Genomic DNA, 22,484 nt, shown 5'->3' on the forward strand with positions numbered 1-22,484 from the left:
GGTAATTACACCCCCCCCCCAGGAAATACCCGGGTAATTACACCCCCCCCCCCCCCAGGAAATATCCAGGTAATTACACCCCCCCCCCCAGGAAATATCCGGGTAATTACACCCCCCCCCCCAGGAAATACCCGGGTAATTACACCCCCCCCCCCAGGAAATATCCGGGTAATTACACCCCCCCCCCCCAGGAAATACCCGGGTAATTACACCCCCCCCCCCAGGAAATATCCGGGTAATTACACCCCCCCCCCCCCAGGAAATATCCGGGTAATTACACCCCCCCCCCCAGGAAATACCCGGGTAATTACACCCCCCCCCCCCAGGAAATACCCGGGTAATTACACCCCCCCCCCCCAGGAAATATCCGGGTAATTACACCCCCCCCCCAGGAAATACCCGGGTAATTACACCCCCCCCCCAGGAAATACCCGGGTAATTACACCCCCCCCCCCCAGGAAATACCCGGGTAATTACACCCCCCCCCCCAGGAAATATCCGGGTAATTACACCCCCCCCCCCAGGAAATACCCGGGTAATTACACCCCCCCCCAGGAAATATCCGGGTAATTACACCCCCCCCCCCCAGGAAATACCCGGGTAATTACACCCCCCCCCCCAGGAAATATCCGGGTAATTACACCCCCCCCCCAGGAAATACCCGGGTAATTACACCCCCTCCCCCCCGGGAAATATCCGGGTAATTACACCCCCTCCCCCCCGGGAAATATCCGGGTAATTACACCCCCTCCCCCAGGAAATATCCGGGTAATTACACCCCCTCCCCCAGGAAATATCCGGGTAATTACACCCCCCCCCCCCAGGAAATATCCGGGTAATTACACCCCCTCCCCCCCGGGAAATATCCGGGTAATTACACCCCCTCCCTCAGGAAATATCCGGGTAATTACACCCCCTCCCCCAGGAAATATCCGGGTAATTACACCCCCCCCCCCAGGAAATATCCGGGTAATTACACCCCCTCCCCCAGGAAATATCCGGGTAATTACACCCCCCCCCCCCCAGGAAATATCCGGGTAATTACACCCCCCCCCAGGAAATATCCGGGTAATTACACCCCCTCCCCCAGGAAATATCCGGGTAATTAAACCCCCTCCCCTACTGGGAAATATCCGGGTAATTACACCCCCCCCCCCCAGGAAATATCCGGGTAATTAAGCCCCCTCCCCTACTGGGAAATATCCGGGTAATTACACCCCACCCCCCCCCCAGGAAATATCCGGGTAATTACACCCCCTCCCCTACTGGGAAATATCCGGGTAATTACACCCCCTCCCCCCCAGGAAATATCCGGGTAATTACACACCCCCCCCAGGAAATATCCGGGTAATTACACCCCCCCCCCCAGGAAATATCCGGGTAATTACACCCCCCCCCCAGGAAATATCCGGGTAATTACACCCCCTCCCCCCCCCAGGAAATATCCGGGTAATTACACCTCCTCCCTTCCAGGAAATATCCGGGTAATTACACCCCCTCCCCCCCAGGAAATATCCGGGTAATTACACCCCCTCCCCCCCCAGGAAATATCCGGGTAATTACACCCCTTCCCCCCCAGGAAATATCCGGGTAATTACACCCCTTCCCCCCCAGGAAATATCCGGGTAATTACACCCCTTCCCCCCCAGGAAATATCCGGGTAATTACACCCCTTCCCCCCCAGGAAATATCCGGGTAATTACCCCCCCTCCCCCCAGGAAATATCCGGGTAATTACCCCCCCTCCCCCCAGGAAATATCCGGGTAATTACACCCCCTCCCCCCCCCACACCGGGAAATATCCGGGTAATTACACCCCCTCCCCCCCCCACAGGGAAATATCCGGGTAATTACACCCCCTCCCCCCCCCCAGGAAATATGCGGGTAATTACACCCCCCCTCAACCCCCCCGGGAAATATCCGGGTAATTACACCCCTCCCCCACCTGGAAATATCCGGGTAATTACACCATCTCCCCCCCCAGGAAATATCCGGGTAATTACACCCCCTCCCCCACCGGGAAATATCCGGGTAATTACATCCCTTCCCCCCCCCGGGAAATATCCGGGTAATTACACCCCCCCCAGGAAGTATCTGGGTAATTACACCCCCCCCCAGGAAATATCTGGGTAATTACATCCCCTCCCCCACCGGGAAATATCCGGGTAATTACACCCCCTCCCCCCCCCACGGGAAATATCCGGGTAATTACACCCCCCCCCCCCCAGGAAATATCCGGGTAATTACACCCCCCCCCCCAGGAAATATCCGGGTAATTACACCCCCCCCCCAGGAAATACCCGGGTAATTACACCCCCCCCCCCCCAGGAAATACCCGGGTAATTACACCCCCCCCCCCCAGGAAATATCCGGGTAATTACACCCCCCCCCCAGGAAATACCCGGGTAATTACACCCCCCCCCCCCAGGAAATATCCGGGTAATTACACCCCCCCCCCCCAGGAAATACCCGGGTAATTACACCCCCCCCCCAGGAAATATCCGGGTAATTACACCCCCCCCCAGGAAATACCCGGGTAATTACACCCCCTCCCCCCCGGGAAATATCCGGGTAATTACACCCCCTCCCCCCCGGGAAATATCCGGGTAATTACACCCCCTCCCCCAGGAAATATCCGGGTAATTACACCCCCTCCCCCAGGAAATATCCGGGTAATTACACCCCCCCCCCCCCAGGAAATATCCGGGTAATTACACCCCCTCCCCCCCGGGAAATATCCGGGTAATTACACCCCCTCCCTCAGGAAATATCCGGGTAATTACACCCCCTCCCCCAGGAAATATCCGGGTAATTACACCCCCCCCCCCAGGAAATATCCGGGTAATTACACCCCCTCCCCCAGGAAATATCCGGGTAATTACACCCCCCCCCCCCCAGGAAATATCCGGGTAATTACACCCCCCCCCCAGGAAATATCCGGGTAATTACACCCCCTCCCCCAGGAAATATCCGGGTAATTAAACCCCCTCCCCTACTGGGAAATATCCGGGTAATTACACCCCCCCCCCCAGGAAATATCCGGGTAATTAAGCCCCCTCCCCTACTGGGAAATATCCGGGTAATTACACCCCACCCCCCCCCAGGAAATATCCGGGTAATTACACCCCCTCCCCTACTGGGAAATATCCGGGTAATTACACCCCCTCCCCCCCCAGGAAATATCCGGGTAATTACACACCCCCCCCAGGAAATATCCGGGTAATTACACCCCCCCCCCCCCAGGAAATATCCGGGTAATTACACCCCCCCCCCAGGAAATATCCGGGTAATTACACCCCCTCCCCCCCCCAGGAAATATCCGGGTAATTACACCTCCTCCCTTCCAGGAAATATCCGGGTAATTACACCCCCTCCCCCCAGGAAATATCCGGGTAATTACACCCCCTCCCCCCCCAGGAAATATCCGGGTAATTACACCCCTTCCCCCCCAGGAAATATCCGGGTAATTACACCCCTTCCCCCCCAGGAAATATCCGGGTAATTACCCCCCTCCCCCCAGGAAATATCCGGGTAATTACACCCCCTCCCCCCCCCACACCGGGAAATATCCGGGTAATTACACCCCCTCCCCCCCCCACAGGGAAATATCCGGGTAATTACACCCCCTCCCCCCCCCCAGGAAATATGCGGGTAATTACACCCCCCCTCAACCCCCCCGGGAAATATCCGGGTAATTACACCCCTCCCCCACCTGGAAATATCCGGGTAATTACACCATCTCCCCCCCCAGGAAATATCCGGGTAATTACACCCCCTCCCCCACCGGGAAATATCCGGGTAATTACATCCCTTCCCCCCCCCCGGGAAATATCCGGGTAATTACACCCCCCCCAGGAAGTATCTGGGTAATTACACCCCCCCCCAGGAAATATCTGGGTAATTACATCCCCTCCCCCACCGGGAAATATCCGGGTAATTACACCCCCTCCCCCCCCCACGGGAAATATCCGGGTAATTACACCCCTTCCCCCACCGGGAAATATCCGGGTAATTACACCCCCTCCCCCCCCCACAGGGAAATATCCGGGTAATTACACCCCCTCCCCCCCCCCAGGAAATATCCGGGTAATTACACCCCCCCCGGGAAATATCCGGGTAATTACACCCCTCCCCCACCTGGAAATATCCGGGTAATTACACCATCTCCCCCACCGGGAAATATCCGGGTAAATACACCCCCCCCCAGGAAATATCTGGGTAATTACTTCCCCGGGAAATATCCGGGTAATTACACCCCCTCCCCCACCGGGAAATATCCGGGTAATTACATCCCTTCCCCCCCCCCCCCCCCGGGGAAGTATCCGGGTAATTAGATCCCTTCCCCCACCCCCTAGGAAATATCTGGGTAATTACAACCCCCCCAGGAAATATCTGGGTAATTACACACCCCCCCCCCAGGAAATATCCGGGTAATTACACCCCCTCCCCCACCTGGAAATATCCGGGTAATTACCCCCCCCTCCCCCCAGGAAATATCCGGGTAATTACCCCCCCTCCCCCCAGGAAATATCCGGGTAATTACACCCCCTCCCCCCCCCACACCGGGAAATATCCGGGTAATTACACCCCCTCCCCCCCCCACAGGGAAATATCCGGGTAATTACACCCCCTCCCCCCCCCCAGGAAATATGCGGGTAATTACACCCCCCCTCAACCCCCCCGGGAAATATCCGGGTAATTACACCCCTCCCCCACCTGGAAATATCCGGGTAATTACACCATCTCCCCCCCCAGGAAATATCCGGGTAATTACACCCCCTCCCCCACCGGGAAATATCCGGGTAATTACATCCCTTCCCCCCCCGGGAAATATCCGGGTAATTACACCCCCCCCAGGAAGTATCTGGGTAATTACACCCCCCCCCAGGAAATATCTGGGTAATTACATCCCCTCCCCCACCGGGAAATATCCGGGTAATTACACCCCCTCCCCCCCCCACGGGAAATATCCGGGTAATTACACCCCCCCCCCCCCAGGAAATATCCGGGTAATTACACCCCCCCCCCCAGGAAATATCCGGGTAATTACACCCCCCCCCCAGGAAATACCCGGGTAATTACACCCCCCCCCCCCCAGGAAATACCCGGGTAATTACACCCCCCCCCCCCAGGAAATATCCGGGTAATTACACCCCCCCCCCAGGAAATACCCGGGTAATTACACCCCCCCCCCCCAGGAAATATCCGGGTAATTACACCCCCCCCCCCCAGGAAATACCCGGGTAATTACACCCCCCCCCCAGGAAATATCCGGGTAATTACACCCCCCCCCAGGAAATACCCGGGTAATTACACCCCCTCCCCCCCGGGAAATATCCGGGTAATTACACCCCCTCCCCCCCGGGAAATATCCGGGTAATTACACCCCCTCCCCCAGGAAATATCCGGGTAATTACACCCCCTCCCCCAGGAAATATCCGGGTAATTACACCCCCCCCCCCCCAGGAAATATCCGGGTAATTACACCCCCTCCCCCCCGGGAAATATCCGGGTAATTACACCCCCTCCCTCAGGAAATATCCGGGTAATTACACCCCCTCCCCCAGGAAATATCCGGGTAATTACACCCCCCCCCCCAGGAAATATCCGGGTAATTACACCCCCTCCCCCAGGAAATATCCGGGTAATTACACCCCCCCCCCCCCAGGAAATATCCGGGTAATTACACCCCCCCCCCAGGAAATATCCGGGTAATTACACCCCCTCCCCCAGGAAATATCCGGGTAATTAAACCCCCTCCCCTACTGGGAAATATCCGGGTAATTACACCCCCCCCCCCAGGAAATATCCGGGTAATTAAGCCCCCTCCCCTACTGGGAAATATCCGGGTAATTACACCCCACCCCCCCCCAGGAAATATCCGGGTAATTACACCCCCTCCCCTACTGGGAAATATCCGGGTAATTACACCCCCTCCCCCCCCAGGAAATATCCGGGTAATTACACACCCCCCCCAGGAAATATCCGGGTAATTACACCCCCCCCCCCCAGGAAATATCCGGGTAATTACACCCCCCCCCCAGGAAATATCCGGGTAATTACACCCCCTCCCCCCCCCAGGAAATATCCGGGTAATTACACCTCCTCCCTTCCAGGAAATATCCGGGTAATTACACCCCCTCCCCCCCAGGAAATATCCGGGTAATTACACCCCCTCCCCCCCCAGGAAATATCCGGGTAATTACACCCCTTCCCCCCCAGGAAATATCCGGGTAATTACACCCCTTCCCCCCCAGGAAATATCCGGGTAATTACCCCCCCTCCCCCCAGGAAATATCCGGGTAATTACACCCCCTCCCCCCCCACACCGGGAAATATCCGGGTAATTACACCCCCTCCCCCCCCCACAGGGAAATATCCGGGTAATTACACCCCCTCCCCCCCCCCAGGAAATATGCGGGTAATTACACCCCCCCTCAACCCCCCCGGGAAATATCCGGGTAATTACACCCCTCCCCCACCTGGAAATATCCGGGTAATTACACCATCTCCCCCCCCAGGAAATATCCGGGTAATTACACCCCCTCCCCCACCGGGAAATATCCGGGTAATTACATCCCTTCCCCCCCCCCGGGAAATATCCGGGTAATTACACCCCCCCCAGGAAGTATCTGGGTAATTACACCCCCCCCCAGGAAATATCTGGGTAATTACATCCCCTCCCCCACCGGGAAATATCCGGGTAATTACACCCCCTCCCCCCCCCACGGGAAATATCCGGGTAATTACACCCCTTCCCCCACCGGGAAATATCCGGGTAATTACACCCCCTCCCCCCCCCACAGGGAAATATCCGGGTAATTACACCCCCTCCCCCCCCCCAGGAAATATCCGGGTAATTACACCCCCCCCGGGAAATATCCGGGTAATTACACCCCTCCCCCACCTGGAAATATCCGGGTAATTACACCATCTCCCCCACCGGGAAATATCCGGGTAAATACACCCCCCCCCAGGAAATATCTGGGTAATTACTTCCCCGGGAAATATCCGGGTAATTACACCCCCTCCCCCACCGGGAAATATCCGGGTAATTACATCCCTTCCCCCCCCCCCCCCCCGGGGAAGTATCCGGGTAATTAGATCCCTTCCCCCACCCCCTAGGAAATATCTGGGTAATTACAACCCCCCCAGGAAATATCTGGGTAATTACACACCCCCCCCCCAGGAAATATCCGGGTAATTACACCCCCTCCCCCACCTGGAAATATCCGGGTAATTACACCCCCTCCCCCACCTGGAAATATCCGGGTAATTACACCCCCTCCCCCACCTGGAAATATCCGGGTAATTACACCCCCTCCCCCACCTGGAAATATCCGGGTAATTACACCCCCCCCCCCCCCCCCCAGGAAATATCCGGGTAATTACACCCCCTCCCCCCCCAGGAAATAACCGGGTAATTACACCCCCTCCCCCCCAGGAAATATCCAGGTAATTACACCCCCTCCCCCCCCAGGAAATATCCAGGTAATTACACCCCCTCTCCCCCAGGAAATATCCGGGTAATTACACCCCCTCCCCCCCAAGGAAATATCCGGGTAATTACACCCCCCCTTTCCTGGAAATATCCGGGTAATTACACCCCCTCCCCCTGGAAATATCCGGGTAATTACACCCCCTCCCCCACCGGGACATATCCGGGTAATTACACCTCCTCCCCCCCCCCGGAAATATCCAGGTAATTGCACCCCCTCCCCCCTGGAAATATCCGGGTAATTACACCCCCTCCCCCCCCTGGAAATATCTGGGTAATTACACCCCCTCCGCCACCTGGAAATATCTGGGTAATTACACCCCCTCCCCCACCTGGAAATATCCGGGTAATTACACCCCCTCCCCCACTGGGACATATCCAGGTAAATACACCCCCTCCCCCCCCCAGGAAATATCCGGGTAATTACACCCTCTCCCCCCCAGGAAATATCCAGGTAATTACACCCCCTCCCACCCCCGGGAAATATCCGGATAATTACACCCCCTCCCCCCCCCCAGGAAATATCCGGGTAATTACACCCCCCCCCCGGGAAATATCCGGGTAATTACACCCCTCCCCCACCTGGAAATATCCGGGTAATTACACCATCTCCCCCACCCGGGAAATATCCGGGTAAATACACCCCCCCCCGGAAATATCTGGGTAATTACTTCCCCGGGAAATATCCGGGTAATTACACCCCCTCCCCCACCGGGAAATATCCGGGTAATTACATCCCTCCCCCCCCCCCCCCGGGGAAGTATCCGGGTAATTAGATCCCTTCCCCCACCCCCTAGGAAATATCTGGGTAATTACAACCCCCCCAGGAAATATCTGGGTAATTACACACCCCCCCCCCAGGAAATATCCGGGTAATTACACCCCCTCCCCCCAGGAAATATCTGGGTAATTACACCCCCTCCCCCACCTGGAAATATCCGGGTAATTACACCCCCTCCCCCACCTGGAAATATCCGGGTAATTACACCCCCTCCCCCACCTGGAAATATCCGGGTAATTACACCCCCTCCCCCCCCCCCCCAGGAAATATCCGGGTAATTACACCCCCTCCCCCCCCAGGAAATATCCGGGTAATTACACCCCCTCCCCCCCAGGAAATATCCAGGTAATTACACCCCCTCCCCCCCCAGGAAATATCCAGGTAATTACACCCCCTCTCCCCCCAGGAAATATCCAGGTAATTACACCCCCTCTCCCCCCAGGAAATATCTGGGTAATTACACCCCCTCCCCCCCAAGGAAATATCCGGGTAATTACACCCCCCCTTTCCTGGAAATATCCGGGTAATTACACCCCCTCCCCCCTGGAAATATCCGGGTAATTACACCCCCTCCCCCCCCTTGAAATATCTGGGTAATTACACCCCCTCCGCCACCTGGAAATATCTGGGTAATTACACCCCCTCCCCCACCTGGAAATATCCGGGTAATTACACCCCCTCCCCCACTGGGACATATCCAGGTAAATACACCCCCTCCCCCCCCCCAGGAAATATCCGGGTAATTACACCCTCTCCCCCCCAGGAAATATCCAGGTAATTACACCCCCTCCCCCCCCCAGGAAATATCCGGGTAATTACACCCCCTCTCCCCCCACGAAATATCCGGGTAATTACACCCCCTCACCCCCAAGGAAATATCCGGGTAATTACACCCCCCCCCCCCTGGAAATATCCGGGTAATTACACCCCCTCCCCCACCTGGAAATATCCGGGTAATTACACCCCCTCCCCCACCGGGACATATCCGGGTAATTACACCCCCTCCCCCACCGGGACATATCCGGGTAATTACACCCCCTCCCCCCCCTGGAAATATCCAGGTAATTGCACCCCCTCCCCCCTGGAAATATCCGGGTAATTACACCCCCTCCCCCCCCTGGAAATATCTGGGTAATTACACCCCCTCCGCCACCTGGAAATATCTGGGTAATTACACCCCCTCCCCCACCTGGAAATATCCGGGTAATTACACCCCCTCCCCCACTGGGACATATCCAGGTAAATACACCCCCTCCCCCCCCCAGGAAATATCCGGGTAATTACACCCTCTCCCCCCCAGGAAATATCCAGGTAATTACACCCCCTCCCACCCCCGGGAAATATCCGGGTAATTACACCCCCTCCCCCCCCCCCCCAGGAAATATCCGGGTAATTACACCCCCCCCCGGGAAATATCCGGGTAATTACACCCCTCCCCCACCTGGAAATATCCGGGTAATTACACCATCTCCCCCACCGGGAAATATCCGGGTAAATACACCCCCCCCCCGGAAATATCTGGGTAATTACTTCCCCGGGAAATATCCGGGTAATTACACCCCCTCCCCCACCGGGAAATATCCGGGTAATTACATCCCTCCCCCCCCCCCCGGGGAAGTATCCGGGTAATTAGATCCCTTCCCCCACCCCCTAGGAAATATCTGGGTAATTACAACCCCCCCAGGAAATATCTGGGTAATTACACACCCCCCCCCCAGGAAATATCCGGGTAATTACACCCCCTCCCCCCAGGAAATATCTGGGTAATTACACCCCCTCCCCCACCTGGAAATATCCGGGTAATTACACCCCCTCCCCCACCTGGAAATATCCGGGTAATTACACCCCCTCCCCCACCTGGAAATATCCGGGTAATTACACCCCCTCCCCCCCCCCCCAGGAAATATCCGGGTAATTACACCCCCTCCCCCCCCAGGAAATATCCGGGTAATTACACCCCCTCCCCCCCAGGAAATATCCAGGTAATTACACCCCCTCCCCCCCCAGGAAATATCCAGGTAATTACACCCCCTCTCCCCCCAGGAAATATCCAGGTAATTACACCCCCTCTCCCCCCAGGAAATATCCGGGTAATTACACCCCCTCCCCCCCAAGGAAATATCCGGGTAATTACACCCCCCCTTTCCTGGAAATATCCGGGTAATTACACCCCCTCCCCCCTGGAAATATCCGGGTAATTACACCCCCTCCCCCCCCTTGAAATATCTGGGTAATTACACCCCCTCCGCCACCTGGAAATATCTGGGTAATTACACCCCCTCCCCCACCTGGAAATATCCGTGTAATTACACCCCCTCCCCCACTGGGACATATCCAGGTAAATACACCCCCTCCCCCCCCCAGGAAATATCCGGGTAATTACACCCTCTCCCCCCCAGGAAATATCCAGGTAATTACACCCCCTCCCACCCCCGGGAAATATCCGGGTAATTACACCCCCTCCCCCCCCCCCAGGAAATATCCGGGTAATTACACCCCCCCCCCGGGAAATATCCGGGTAATTACACCCCTCCCCCACCTGGAAATATCCGGGTAATTACACCATCTCCCCCACCGGGAAATATCCGGGTAAATACACCCCCCCCCCGGAAATATCTGGGTAATTACTTCCCCGGGAAATATCCGGGTAATTACACCCCCTCCCCCACCGGGAAATATCCGGGTAATTACATCCCTCCCCCCCCCCCCCGGGGAAGTATCCGGGTAATTAGATCCCTTCCCCCACCCCCTAGGAAATATCTGGGTAATTACAACCCCCCCAGGAAATATCTGGGTAATTACACACCCCCCCCCCAGGAAATATCCGGGTAATTACACCCCCTCCCCCCAGGAAATATCTGGGTAATTACACCCCCTCCCCCACCTGGAAATATCCGGGTAATTACACCCCCTCCCCCACCTGGAAATATCCGGGTAATTACACCCCCTCCCCCACCTGGAAATATCCGGGTAATTACACCCCCTCCCCCCCCCCCAGGAAATATCCGGGTAATTACACCCCCTCCCCCCCCAGGAAATATCCGGGTAATTACACCCCCTCCCCCCCAGGAAATATCCAGGTAATTACACCCCCTCCCCCCCAGGAAATATCCAGGTAATTACACCCCCTCTCCCCCCAGGAAATATCCAGGTAATTACACCCCCTCTCCCCCCAGGAAATATCCGGGTAATTACACCCCCTCCCCCCCAAGGAAATATCCGGGTAATTACACCCCCCCTTTCCTGGAAATATCCGGGTAATTACACCCCCTCCCCCCTGGAAATATCCGGGTAATTACACCCCCTCCCCCCCCTTGAAATATCTGGGTAATTACACCCCCTCCGCCACCTGGAAATATCTGGGTAATTACACCCCCTCCCCCACCTGGAAATATCCGGGTAATTACACCCCCTCCCCCACTGGGACATATCCAGGTAAATACACCCCCTCCCCCCCCCCAGGAAATATCCGGGTAATTACACCCTCTCCCCCCCAGGAAATATCCAGGTAATTACACCCCCTCCCCCCCCCAGGAAATATCCGGGTAATTACACCCCCTCTCCCCCCAGGAAATATCTGGGTAATTACACCCCCTCCCCCCCAAGGAAATATCCGGGTAATTACACCCCCCCTTTCCTGGAAATATCCGGGTAATTACACCCCCTCCCCCCTGGAAATATCCGGGTAATTACACCCCCTCCCCCCCCTTGAAATATCTGGGTAATTACACCCCCTCCGCCACCTGGAAATATCTGGGTAATTACACCCCCTCCCCCACCTGGAAATATCCGGGTAATTACACCCCCTCCCCCTGGAAATATCCGGGTAATTACACCCCCTCCCCCACCGGGACATATCCGGGTAATTACACCCCCTCCCCCCCCTGGAAATATCCAGGTAATTGCACCCCCTCCCCCCTGGAAATATCTGGGTAATTACACCCCCTCCCCCACCTGGAAATATCCGGGTAATTACACCCCCTCCCCCACCTGGAAATATCCGGGTAATTACACACCCCCCCCCCTCCCCAGGAAATTTCCGGGTAATTACACCCCCTCCCCCCCCAGGAAATATCCAGGTAATTACACCCCCTCCCCCCCCAGGAAATATCCGGGTAATTACACCCCCTCTCCCCCCAGGAAATATCCGGGTAATTACACCCCCTCCCCCCCCAGGAAATATCCGGGTAATTACACCCCCTCCCCCACCTGGAAATATCCGGATAATTACACCCCCTCCCCCTGGAAATATCCGGGTAATTACACCCCCTCCCCCACCGGGACATATCCGGGTAATTACACCCCCTCCCCCCCCCCCCGGAAATATCCAGGTAATTGCACCCCCTCCCCCCTGGAAATATCCGGGTAATTACACCCCCTCCCCCCCTGGAAATATCTGGGTAATTACACCCCCTCCGCCACCTGGAAATATCTGGGTAATTACACCCCCTCCCCCACCTGGAAATATCCGGGTAATTACACCCCCTCCCCCACCGGGAAATATCTGGGTAATTACACCCCCTCCCCCCTGGAAATGTCTGGGTAATTACACCCCTCCCCCACCTGGAAATATCTGGGTAATTACACCCCCTCCCCCCCCAGGAAATATCCGGGTAATTACACCCCCTCCCCCCCCTGGAAATATCCGGGTAATTACACCCCCCGGGAAATATCTGGGTAATTACACCCCCTCCCACACCTGGAAATATCCGGGTAATTACACCCCCTCCCCCACCGGGAAATATCTGGGTAATTACACCCCTTCCCCCACCTGGAAATATCCGGGTAATTACACCCCCTCCCCACCTGGAAATATCCGGGTAATTACACCCTCTCCCCCACCGGGAAATATCCGGGTAATTACACCCCCTCCCCCACCTGGAAATATCCGGGTAATTACACCCCCTCCCCCCTGGAAATATCCGGGTAATTACACCCCCTCCCCCACCTGGAAATATCCGGGTAAATACACCCCCTCCCCCCTGGAAATATCTGGGTAATTACACCTCTCCCCCCCCTGGAAATATCTGGGTAATTACACCCCCCCCCCCGGAAATATCCGGGTAATTACACCCCCTCCCCCCTGGGAAATATCTGGGTAATTACACCCCCTCCCCCACCTGGAAATATCCGGGTAATTACACCCCCTCCCCCACGGGAAATTTCCGGGTAATTACACCCCCCCCCCACGGGAAATATCCGGGTAATTACACCCCCTCCCCCACGGGAAATATCCGGGTAATTACACCCCCTCCCCCACGGGAAATATCTGGGTAATTACACCCCCTCCCCCACCGGGAAGTATCCGGGTAATTACACCCCCTCCCCCACCGGGAAATATCCGGGTAATTACACCCCCTCCCCCCCCGGGAAATATCCGGGTAATTACACCCCCTCCCCCCCCGGGAAATATCCGGGTAATTACACCCCCTCCCCCCCCGGGAAATATCCGGGTAATTACACCCCCTCCCCCCCCGGGAAATATCCGGGTAATTACACCCCCTCCCCCACCGGGAAATATCTGGGTAATTACACCCCCTCCCCCACCGGGAAATATCCGGGTAATTACACCCCCTCCCCCCTGGAAATACCCGGGTAATTACACCCCCTCCCCCACCGGGAAATACCCGGGTAATTACACCCCCTCCCCCACCGGGAAATATCCGGGTAATTACACCCCCTCCCCCACCGGGAAATATCCGGGTAATTACACCCCCTCCCCCCCCCTTGGGAAATATCCGTGTAATTACACCCCTCCCCCTTCCCCCACGGGAAATATCCGGGTAATTACACCCCCTCCCCTCCCCCCCCGGAAATATCCTGGTAATTACACCCCTCCTCCAGCCTGCTTTATTATGAGGGGGATTCTGTCTGAGGGAGAATATAGTTATGGGGGGATTCTGTCTGAGGGAGAATATAGTTATGGAGAGATTCTGTCGGAGGGAGAATATAGTTATGGGGGGATTCTGTCGGAGGGAGAATATAGTTATGGGGGGATTCTGTCGGAGGGAGAATATAGTTATGGGGGGATTCTGTCGGAGGGAGAATATAGTTATGGGGGGAATCTGTCGGAGGGAGAATATAGTTATGGGGGGATTCTATCGGAGGGAGAATATAGTTATGGGGGGATTCTGTCGGAGGGAGAATATAGTTATGGGGGGATTCTGTCGGAGGGAGAATATAGTTATGGGGGGATTCTGTCGGAGGGAGAATATAGTTATGGGGGGATTCTGTCGGAGGGAGAATATAGTTATGGGGGGATTCTGTCGGAGGGAGAATATAGTTATGGGGGGATTCTGTCGGAGGGAGAATAGAGTTATGGGGGGATTCTGTCTGAAGGAGAATATAGTTATGGGGGGATTCTGTCGGAGGGAGAATATAGTTATGGGGGGATTCTGTCGGAGGGAGAATATAGTTATGGGGGGATTCTGTCGGAGGGAGAATATAGTTATGGGGGGATTCTGTCGGAGGGAGAATATAGTTATGGGGGGATTCTGTCGGAGGGAGAATATAGTTATGGGGGGATTCTGTCGGAGGGAGAATATAGTTATGGGGGGATTCTGTCGGAGGGAGAATATAGTTATGGGGGGATTCTGTCGGAGGGAGAATATAGTTATGGGGGGGTTCTGTCGGAGGGAGAATATAGTTATGGGGGGATTCTGTCGGAGGGAGAATATAGTTATGGGGGGATTCTGTCGGAGGGAGAATATAGTTATGGGGGGATTCTGTCGGAGGGAGAATATAGTTATGGGGGGGTTCTGTCTGAAGGAGAATATAGTTATGGGGGGATTCTGTCTGAGGGAGAATATAGTTATGGAGGGATTCTGTCTGAGGGAGAATATAGTTATGGGGGGATTCTGTCGGAGGGAGAATATAGTTATGGGGGGATTCTGTCAGAGGGAGAATATAGTTATGGGGGGATTCTGTCGGAGGAAGAATATAGTTATGGGGGATTCTGTCGGAGGGAGAATATAGGTAGCAGGTATGCAGTTTACAGGGAGCTCCGTAGAACTTGTGCTTGTTGTATGTTCATTGGTGTGGTCATTAACCTTTGTTACTAGTAAAAAGTGTTTTGGTCTCCTGTTTGTCAGGTGGTGGTTGGGAGTAGACTTCTACCTGCACAATGGTGCTGGATTCAGGGCTCCAGGCATACGACAGACAGAAATGTGCATATCTCCTGGATTGCTCTCGACAGAGGAAGAACTCTTCGCAAACCAGCTGCTTCCCAGCGTCCTTCAAACCTCCATGTTCTTTAGCCTCTTCATGTCACGCCAAGCCGGCAGGATGTCCTGTGTACATGGGCCAGTGCAGCTGGATGCGACGCAGTGAGAGTTCCTGCACCATCAATAGTGGCAGCAGCTGCAGGGGCATAATGCGAAGTGCGGGGTCCCTGCCATCTATCAGCAGAGCCAGAAATGAGCATAGGGCGCCCAAGAAGAGCTCTTGCCTTCTCATAGCTCTGAGACCCAGCAATGTTCAGCAGGAACGAGACAAATTCTTTCTCTCCGGCTATACATACAATCCACAGTTTGAGTATCAGGAGCCCATGCCTATCACAGTGTTGGACAAATACAACCAGGCATCGGAGCAGTTCCTTCCCCAGGTAACACATTGATATCTAACGTGTTACCGTACAGCTGGAGCCCATCTAATATTCAAAAAGTGTCGGTGTGTGCGCTCCTATTGATAAAATGTGACCCAACAATATTTCATGTATTTACACACAGACAACTGCAATTGATAAAATATAACTCCATAATGAAAAACACTATATACCGTATATACTCGAGTATAAGCCGAGTTTTTCAGCACATTTTTTGTGCTGAAAAACCCCAACTCGGCTTATACTCGAGTCAATTGTCTGTATTATGGCAATTTGCATTGCCATAATACAGACTGGGGCTGTGGGGGCTGCAGAGAGATGTTACTTACCTTTCCTGCAGCTCCTGTCAGCTCTCTCCTCCTCCGCCGGTCCGTTCAGCTCTTCTGTCAGCTCACAGTGTAAATCGAGATTTACACTGGGAGCTGACCGAGGTGCTGAACGGACCGGCGGAGGAGGAGAGAGCTGACAGGAGCTGCAGGAAAGGTAAGTAACATCTCTCTGCAGCCCCCACAGCCCCCTCCTACACAGTGCCCATCCACTGGACCACCAGGGAAGGAGAGCCCCAAGCAGGGAGGGGGGCCGAAAAAAATTATATATAGCAATAATAATAAAAAAAAAATACAAATAATAAAATAAAAATAATAATTAAATAAAAAATTATAATAAAAGAAAAAAATAATAATAATAAAAAAATGTAATGAAACAAAAAAAAAATTAAAATAATAATTAAAAAATAAAAATGCCCACCCCCCACCAAGGCTCTGCATCACACTCTGCATTACACACACACACACATACACACACTGCATTCATACACACACTGCATTCATACACACACACTGCATTCATACACACACACTGCACTCATACACACACTGCATTCATACACACACACACTGCATTCATACACACACACACTGCACTCATACACACACACACTGCACTCATACACACACACACTGCACTCATACACACACACACTGCACTCATACACACACACTGCACTCATACACACAGCATTCATACACACACTGCACTCATACACAGCATTCTCATACACACACACTGCACTCATACACACAGCATTCTCATACACACACACAGCATTCTCATACACACACACTGCATTCTCATATACACACTGCACTCATACACACACTGCATTCTCATACACACACTGCATTCATTATATACACACACTGCATTCATTATACACACACTGTAAATAAATATTCAATTAATATAATTTTTTTAGGATCTAATTTTATTTAGAAATTTACCAGTAGCTGCTGCATTTCCCACCCTAGTCTTATACTCGAGTCAATAAGTTTTCCCAGTTTTTTGGGGTAAAATTAGGGGCCTTGGCTTATATTCGGGTCGGCTTATACTCGAGTATATACGGTAAGTACTATGAATGAACATAAAATTAATTCTGATTGCAAGGTTGTAAATAAACAGCGGCAGGCACATAAATAGAGAGCCAAACAATGTATCTCAATGTAGAATAAAATTATTGATAGTTTAGCAGAACACTGTTACAAGCAAACAGCTCAAGAGTGTAGGCTGTAGCACTATCCTCCCAAAATGGAAGGAAGGGGTTTATCATATAAGTGGTAAACCAATACTGGGTCTATAAAACCCCCCAAAAAGGCAAACAGTATGATGCCAAATAAATACAGTGCTATAATCACAAAACAAATCAAAATCTAATACAAATATAAAAACCTGCAAGAAGGGTAAGCATGTAAGTTGCCAACGCCCTCAGACCAAGTCCGCATGACTCTGGAAAGATGCTGTAGCAGGGATGGATACAACCAGCGAGCTCTACCCTTACCTGGAAAGGTGATTATGTGTGCTCTATCTAAACAGGTCAAATTCCGATCGTGCACGTCACCACGTATGGCATGGACGGAGCAGGGCAGCACACAAAGCTGCAGTAATGTGGTTTGCCGTGTTTGCCTTAAAGAAACGGTACCTTGTTAGACAGAAAACAAATTGTAATTCCACATTCCTTGTGTATTTACTTGTGGTCTCCACTATGTGGGGCAAACCACAAGAGCCCTAAGGGTGAGATTTAAGGAACACCGGTTAGCCATCCTCCACAAAGATAAAAAAAATCGCCCGTAGCACGCCATTTCCAACTAACCCATGAGAGTGACCACTCCCATATATCTATCGTGGGGATATAACTTGTGACGAAAGCACCTTCGTCACTGGGATTTGGAGAGGCCTGCTTGTCAGCCTCTTGCCCTGTGACTATGGCCCTGGGGTGTATTGCCCTTCAAAACCTTTGCGAGATTTACACTGGGGAGCTGGAGGAGCTGCTGGGAGGTGAGTAAGTGCTTGCTGCCCGCCCCCCCCCCCCCCAGGACCGCCGGGCTTGTAATGAGCCTGGCGGTCGTAGGAGGTATTATCGGCAATATCGGTATCTATATTGGCCGATACCGATATTGCCGAAAATACCGAATATCGCCCGAATATATCGGTAAAACCGATAATCGGTCGATCCCTAATTGTATTATAAGAGTTATGTGTTTTTTGTAACAGTTTCTGACTTAGAGATATTTCCTGTACCTGGAGATAATTAAGTTACCACAGCCACTTAAGCGAATTATCTCCAGGATAGAGGAGAAGATAGACCGGCCGCACAGCCTAAATCTGTGGAACTGTTTTGGGCATGAAAGCCATGCCTGCGGTCGGCCAAATGTGACTAACATAAAACTTTTGAACCCCTGCTCTGATCTGGATGATTTTTGCATATGTTGTTCACCCAGATGAGGGCTGTCAAGGGATGTATTTATTTGGGGATATGTGGTGTTTTGGGGTGTTTTCTGGACTTTGGGGAAAATGTGTGTTTTTCTGCCTGTGGATAATTAGGTTATTGTATTAGCTGATTTAATTATATCCCAGGCAGAGGGGAGGGCTTGTGTGCTGTATGTGGGAGTGTCGGACATTATTGTATTGTTTTGATTGGTTTGTGTCCTTTGTGTTCTGTGCTCCACAAGGTCCACGTGGGTGGTAACCTTGTGGGGAAAATGTGTATAAAAGAAATTACTTTCATTAAACAGACCTGTTCTACCCTTCATGAAGTCTTGGCTCATGTTTGGGGGATTAGAGAACTACCTACACTCTGGGGATTGCTATAATCACTATACTCCCCAGAGTAAGCTCTTGTAAGAGCTTGTTCCTGTTCCTGCTCTCTGGAATTCGGAGAGGTCCACCTACTGGAAGCTGGATCCTGGTCTTGGGTCCAGAGTGGGTGGAGACGGCGAGACCCCAACCAAGCTGCGGCGGTTTGTGGGGTCTGCAGTGGTTATGGTGTCTGGTGGAGTGCTTGGAGCCCTCGGGAAGCACTAGCAGCATCCGTCAACGGAAGGTACCCAACTCTGATCCTATACGTGCTGTGGCACGGTATTAGGGAGCTATCTACTAAAAGGCTGAAAGACCTAAATTGGTCTTTCAGCCACATTTACTAATACTAAGGAAAGATTACTTAGTATTAGTAAATGCAGCCCCTACTCGCTATACCGCGAGTAGGGGCATGTCTATTAAACAGTGAGCAGCCTGTGGCTGCTCACTGTTTAAAAAAAAAAAAAAACGCCCCCCCTCTTCGGGCGGGTGGGGGCCCCCTAAATAACAATTGGGGGGACCTATTGTCCTCCCCCCCCGGCCCCCACCCATGTGCGACGACCCTAAATGACAATGGGGGGGGCTACTGTCCTCCCCTCCCCCGGCTCCCACCCCTGTGCGGTGGGTGGGGGCTATAAATCACAATGGGGGGGGACCTATTGTCCACCCCCCGCCCCCACCCCTGCGTGAGGGGAGTGATTGGGTGCTGTGTGTGGGAATGCCGTGCCTTGTAACCTTATTGTTATTGACCTGTTACGTTGTAAATCAGTCTACCATCGGGTCCATATGGACGTACCCCTTGCATGGGGATTATCATATAAGGCCAAGTGTGGCCCCCATTAAACTGAGATTCGTTTTACCCTTCATGAAGTCTAGGCTCATGTTTGGCTGCGGCTGTTTGTGGGGTTTAAGGTGGTTATGGTGTTCCAATGCAGTGCTTATGGTGCTCGCAAGAACTAGGAAGCAGCAATTTTCGGAGGTACCCAGTTGGGGTGCGAGGCGGTCCGTCACAGTTGTCTATAACAATTCTGAAATCCTTCTTGTGTGTTGTTATCCCTAATTCGCTTCCATTAAGGTTATAAGTTTTATTTACACTGAAGTGCATAACTTTGCATTTAAATTTCATCTGCCATCTGCCCAGTCACCAGGTCTATCTAAATTCCTCTGCAGCTAAGTAATATCTTGCTGACATTGTATTACTTTACAGAGTTTTGTGTCATCTGCAATAGGAGAGCAATGCCTCCCATACAATGTTACAAACTTCACACAGACCTCATGCTGTCCCATCTCCAACTTCCCACAGACCTCATGCTGTCCCATCTCCAACTTCCCACAGACCTCATGCTGTCCCATCTCCAACTTCCCACAGACCTCATGCTGTCCCATCTCCAGCTTCCCACAGACCTCACGCTGTCCCATCTCCAGCTTCCCACAGACCTCACGCTGTCCCATCTCCAGCTTCCCACAGACCTCACGCTGACCCATCTCCAGCTCCTCACAGATCTCACGCTGACCCATCTCCAGCTCCTCACAGATCTCACGCTGACCCATCTCCAGCTCCTCACAGATCTCACGCTGACCCATCTCCAGCTCCTCACAGATCTCACGCTGACCCATCTCCAGCTCCTCACAGATCTCACGCTGACCCATCTCCAGCTCCTCACAGATCTCACGCTGACCCATCTCCAGCTCCTCACAGATCTCACGCTGACCCATCTCCAGCTCCTCACAGATCTCACGCTGACCCATCTCCAGCTCCTCACAGATCTCACGCTGACCCATCTCCAGCTCCTCACAGATCTCACGCTGACCCATCTCCAGCTCCTCACAGATCTCACGCTGACCCATCTCCAGCTCCTCACAGATCTCACGCTGACCCATCTCCAGCTCCTCACAGATCTCACGCTGACCCATCTCCAGCTCCTCACAGATCTCACGCTGACCCAGCTCCTCACAGATCTCACGCTCACCCAGTTCCCCACAGATCTCACGCTGACCCATCTCCAGCTTCTCACAGATCTCACGCTGACCCATCTCCAGCTCCTCACACATCTCACGCTGACCCAGTTCCTCACAGATCTCACGCTGACCCATCTCCAGTTCCTCACAGATCTCACGTGACCCAGTTCCCCACAGATCTCACTCTGATACAGCTCCAGTTATCCATAGACTATACAGATTTTATGAGATGTCTTTATTTACAGGCTCTACGTATTTTGAATGCTGTTTTATGTAAATATGGAAGCTATGAGAGCTTTGAGTCTGTCACTGGAGGAAACCTTCTAACCAAATCTCAGATCTGGGTGTGCTACCGCAAATATATGCAGAAAGAGCGCTGCAATGGAGAGGTAAGGGGCAGATGCACTCCGAGGTCATTGAGAGGCAGGATGTGCGGAGACAGGAGGGCGATGGGTTAGGAGGGGAGACGCGGTGCGGTTATGGGTTTAGAGGGGAGACGCGGTGCGGTGATGGGTTTGGAGGGGAGACGCAGTGCAGTGATGGTTAGGAAGAGAGACGTGGTGCGGTGATGGGTTTGGAGGGAACACGCGGTGCGGTGATGGGTTTGGAGGGAACACGCGGTGCGGTGATGGGTTTGGAGGGGAGACACGGTGCAGTGATGGGTTTGGAGGGGAGATGCGGTGCAGTGATGGGTTTGGAGGGGAGACGCGGTGCAGTGATGGGTTAGGAGGGGAGACGCGGTGCAGTGATGGGTTAGGAGGGGAGACGCGGTGCGGTGATGGGTTAGGAAGGGAGACGCGGTGCGGTGATGGGTTAGGAAGGGAGACGCGGTGATGGGTTAGGAAGGGAGACGCGGTGCGGTGATGGGTTTGGAGGGGAGACGTGGTGCATTGATGGGTTAGGAAGGGAAACGCAGTGCGGTGATGGGTTAGTAGGGGAGACGCGGTGAGTGATGGGTTAGGAGAGGAGACGTGTGCAGTATAATGATAAATAGAAAAAAAAAATCTGAAAATGTTGGTCATATAAGTGTTTACTATGTTTTATTAGCTTTTCCCCAAATTATCTGTAGCTGTATGTCTCTAGGATTACTGAAGACTTGTTTTGTTTGTGTCTCTTTCTCTCTCTCTGGTGGTCTCTAGGTGGTGGTTCAGCTAACTGAAGACTTGCTATCTCAGGCAGTCATGTCAGTTGAAAACAGCCGTCCAACTCTCAGCATTAACCTACTCGGGGCCCGGCAGCACTGGTTGGAGGGAATGCTGCGACATGAGATTGGTTTGTGTCTAACAATTCCCGGCCAGGACAGGCATGGTGCATGCAGTGCATTCTGTCTCAAAGAGCTTGGCTTGGAGGGTGTAGGGGTATATGATAAAACAGAGGGGAGAGGGTGTACTTATAGGATGAAGTGAGGTTAAACTCAAGGGTATTATGGGTAACCCGGCCATTCACTCTCATCATGATATATGTCTGGTAAAAGCAAACCATGACAGGCTTATTCACTAAAGGGACAATTGAAGG

The 22,484-nt window shown here is 53.2% G+C and overlaps 1 protein-coding gene across 2 annotated transcripts in view; it reads left to right on the forward strand.

The window, feature by feature from the left end:
- MATCAP1 (microtubule associated tyrosine carboxypeptidase 1) overlaps positions 1-22,484 on the forward strand; it is a 35,321-nt gene that overhangs the window by 7,511 nt on the left and 5,326 nt on the right. For both annotated transcript variants that reach the window (XM_063437645.1, XM_063437644.1), the window contains exons 2-4: positions 15,370-15,881; positions 21,215-21,358; positions 22,109-22,241. In XM_063437645.1, the coding sequence (XP_063293715.1) occupies positions 15,402-15,881; positions 21,215-21,358; positions 22,109-22,241 (757 nt within the window). In that variant the 5' untranslated portion in view covers positions 15,370-15,401. The remainder of the gene's footprint in view (positions 1-15,369; positions 15,882-21,214; positions 21,359-22,108; positions 22,242-22,484) is intronic.

This window comes from Pelobates fuscus, chromosome 12, assembly GCF_036172605.1.
Source record: "Pelobates fuscus isolate aPelFus1 chromosome 12, aPelFus1.pri, whole genome shotgun sequence".
NCBI lineage: Eukaryota > Metazoa > Chordata > Amphibia > Anura > Pelobatidae > Pelobates > Pelobates fuscus.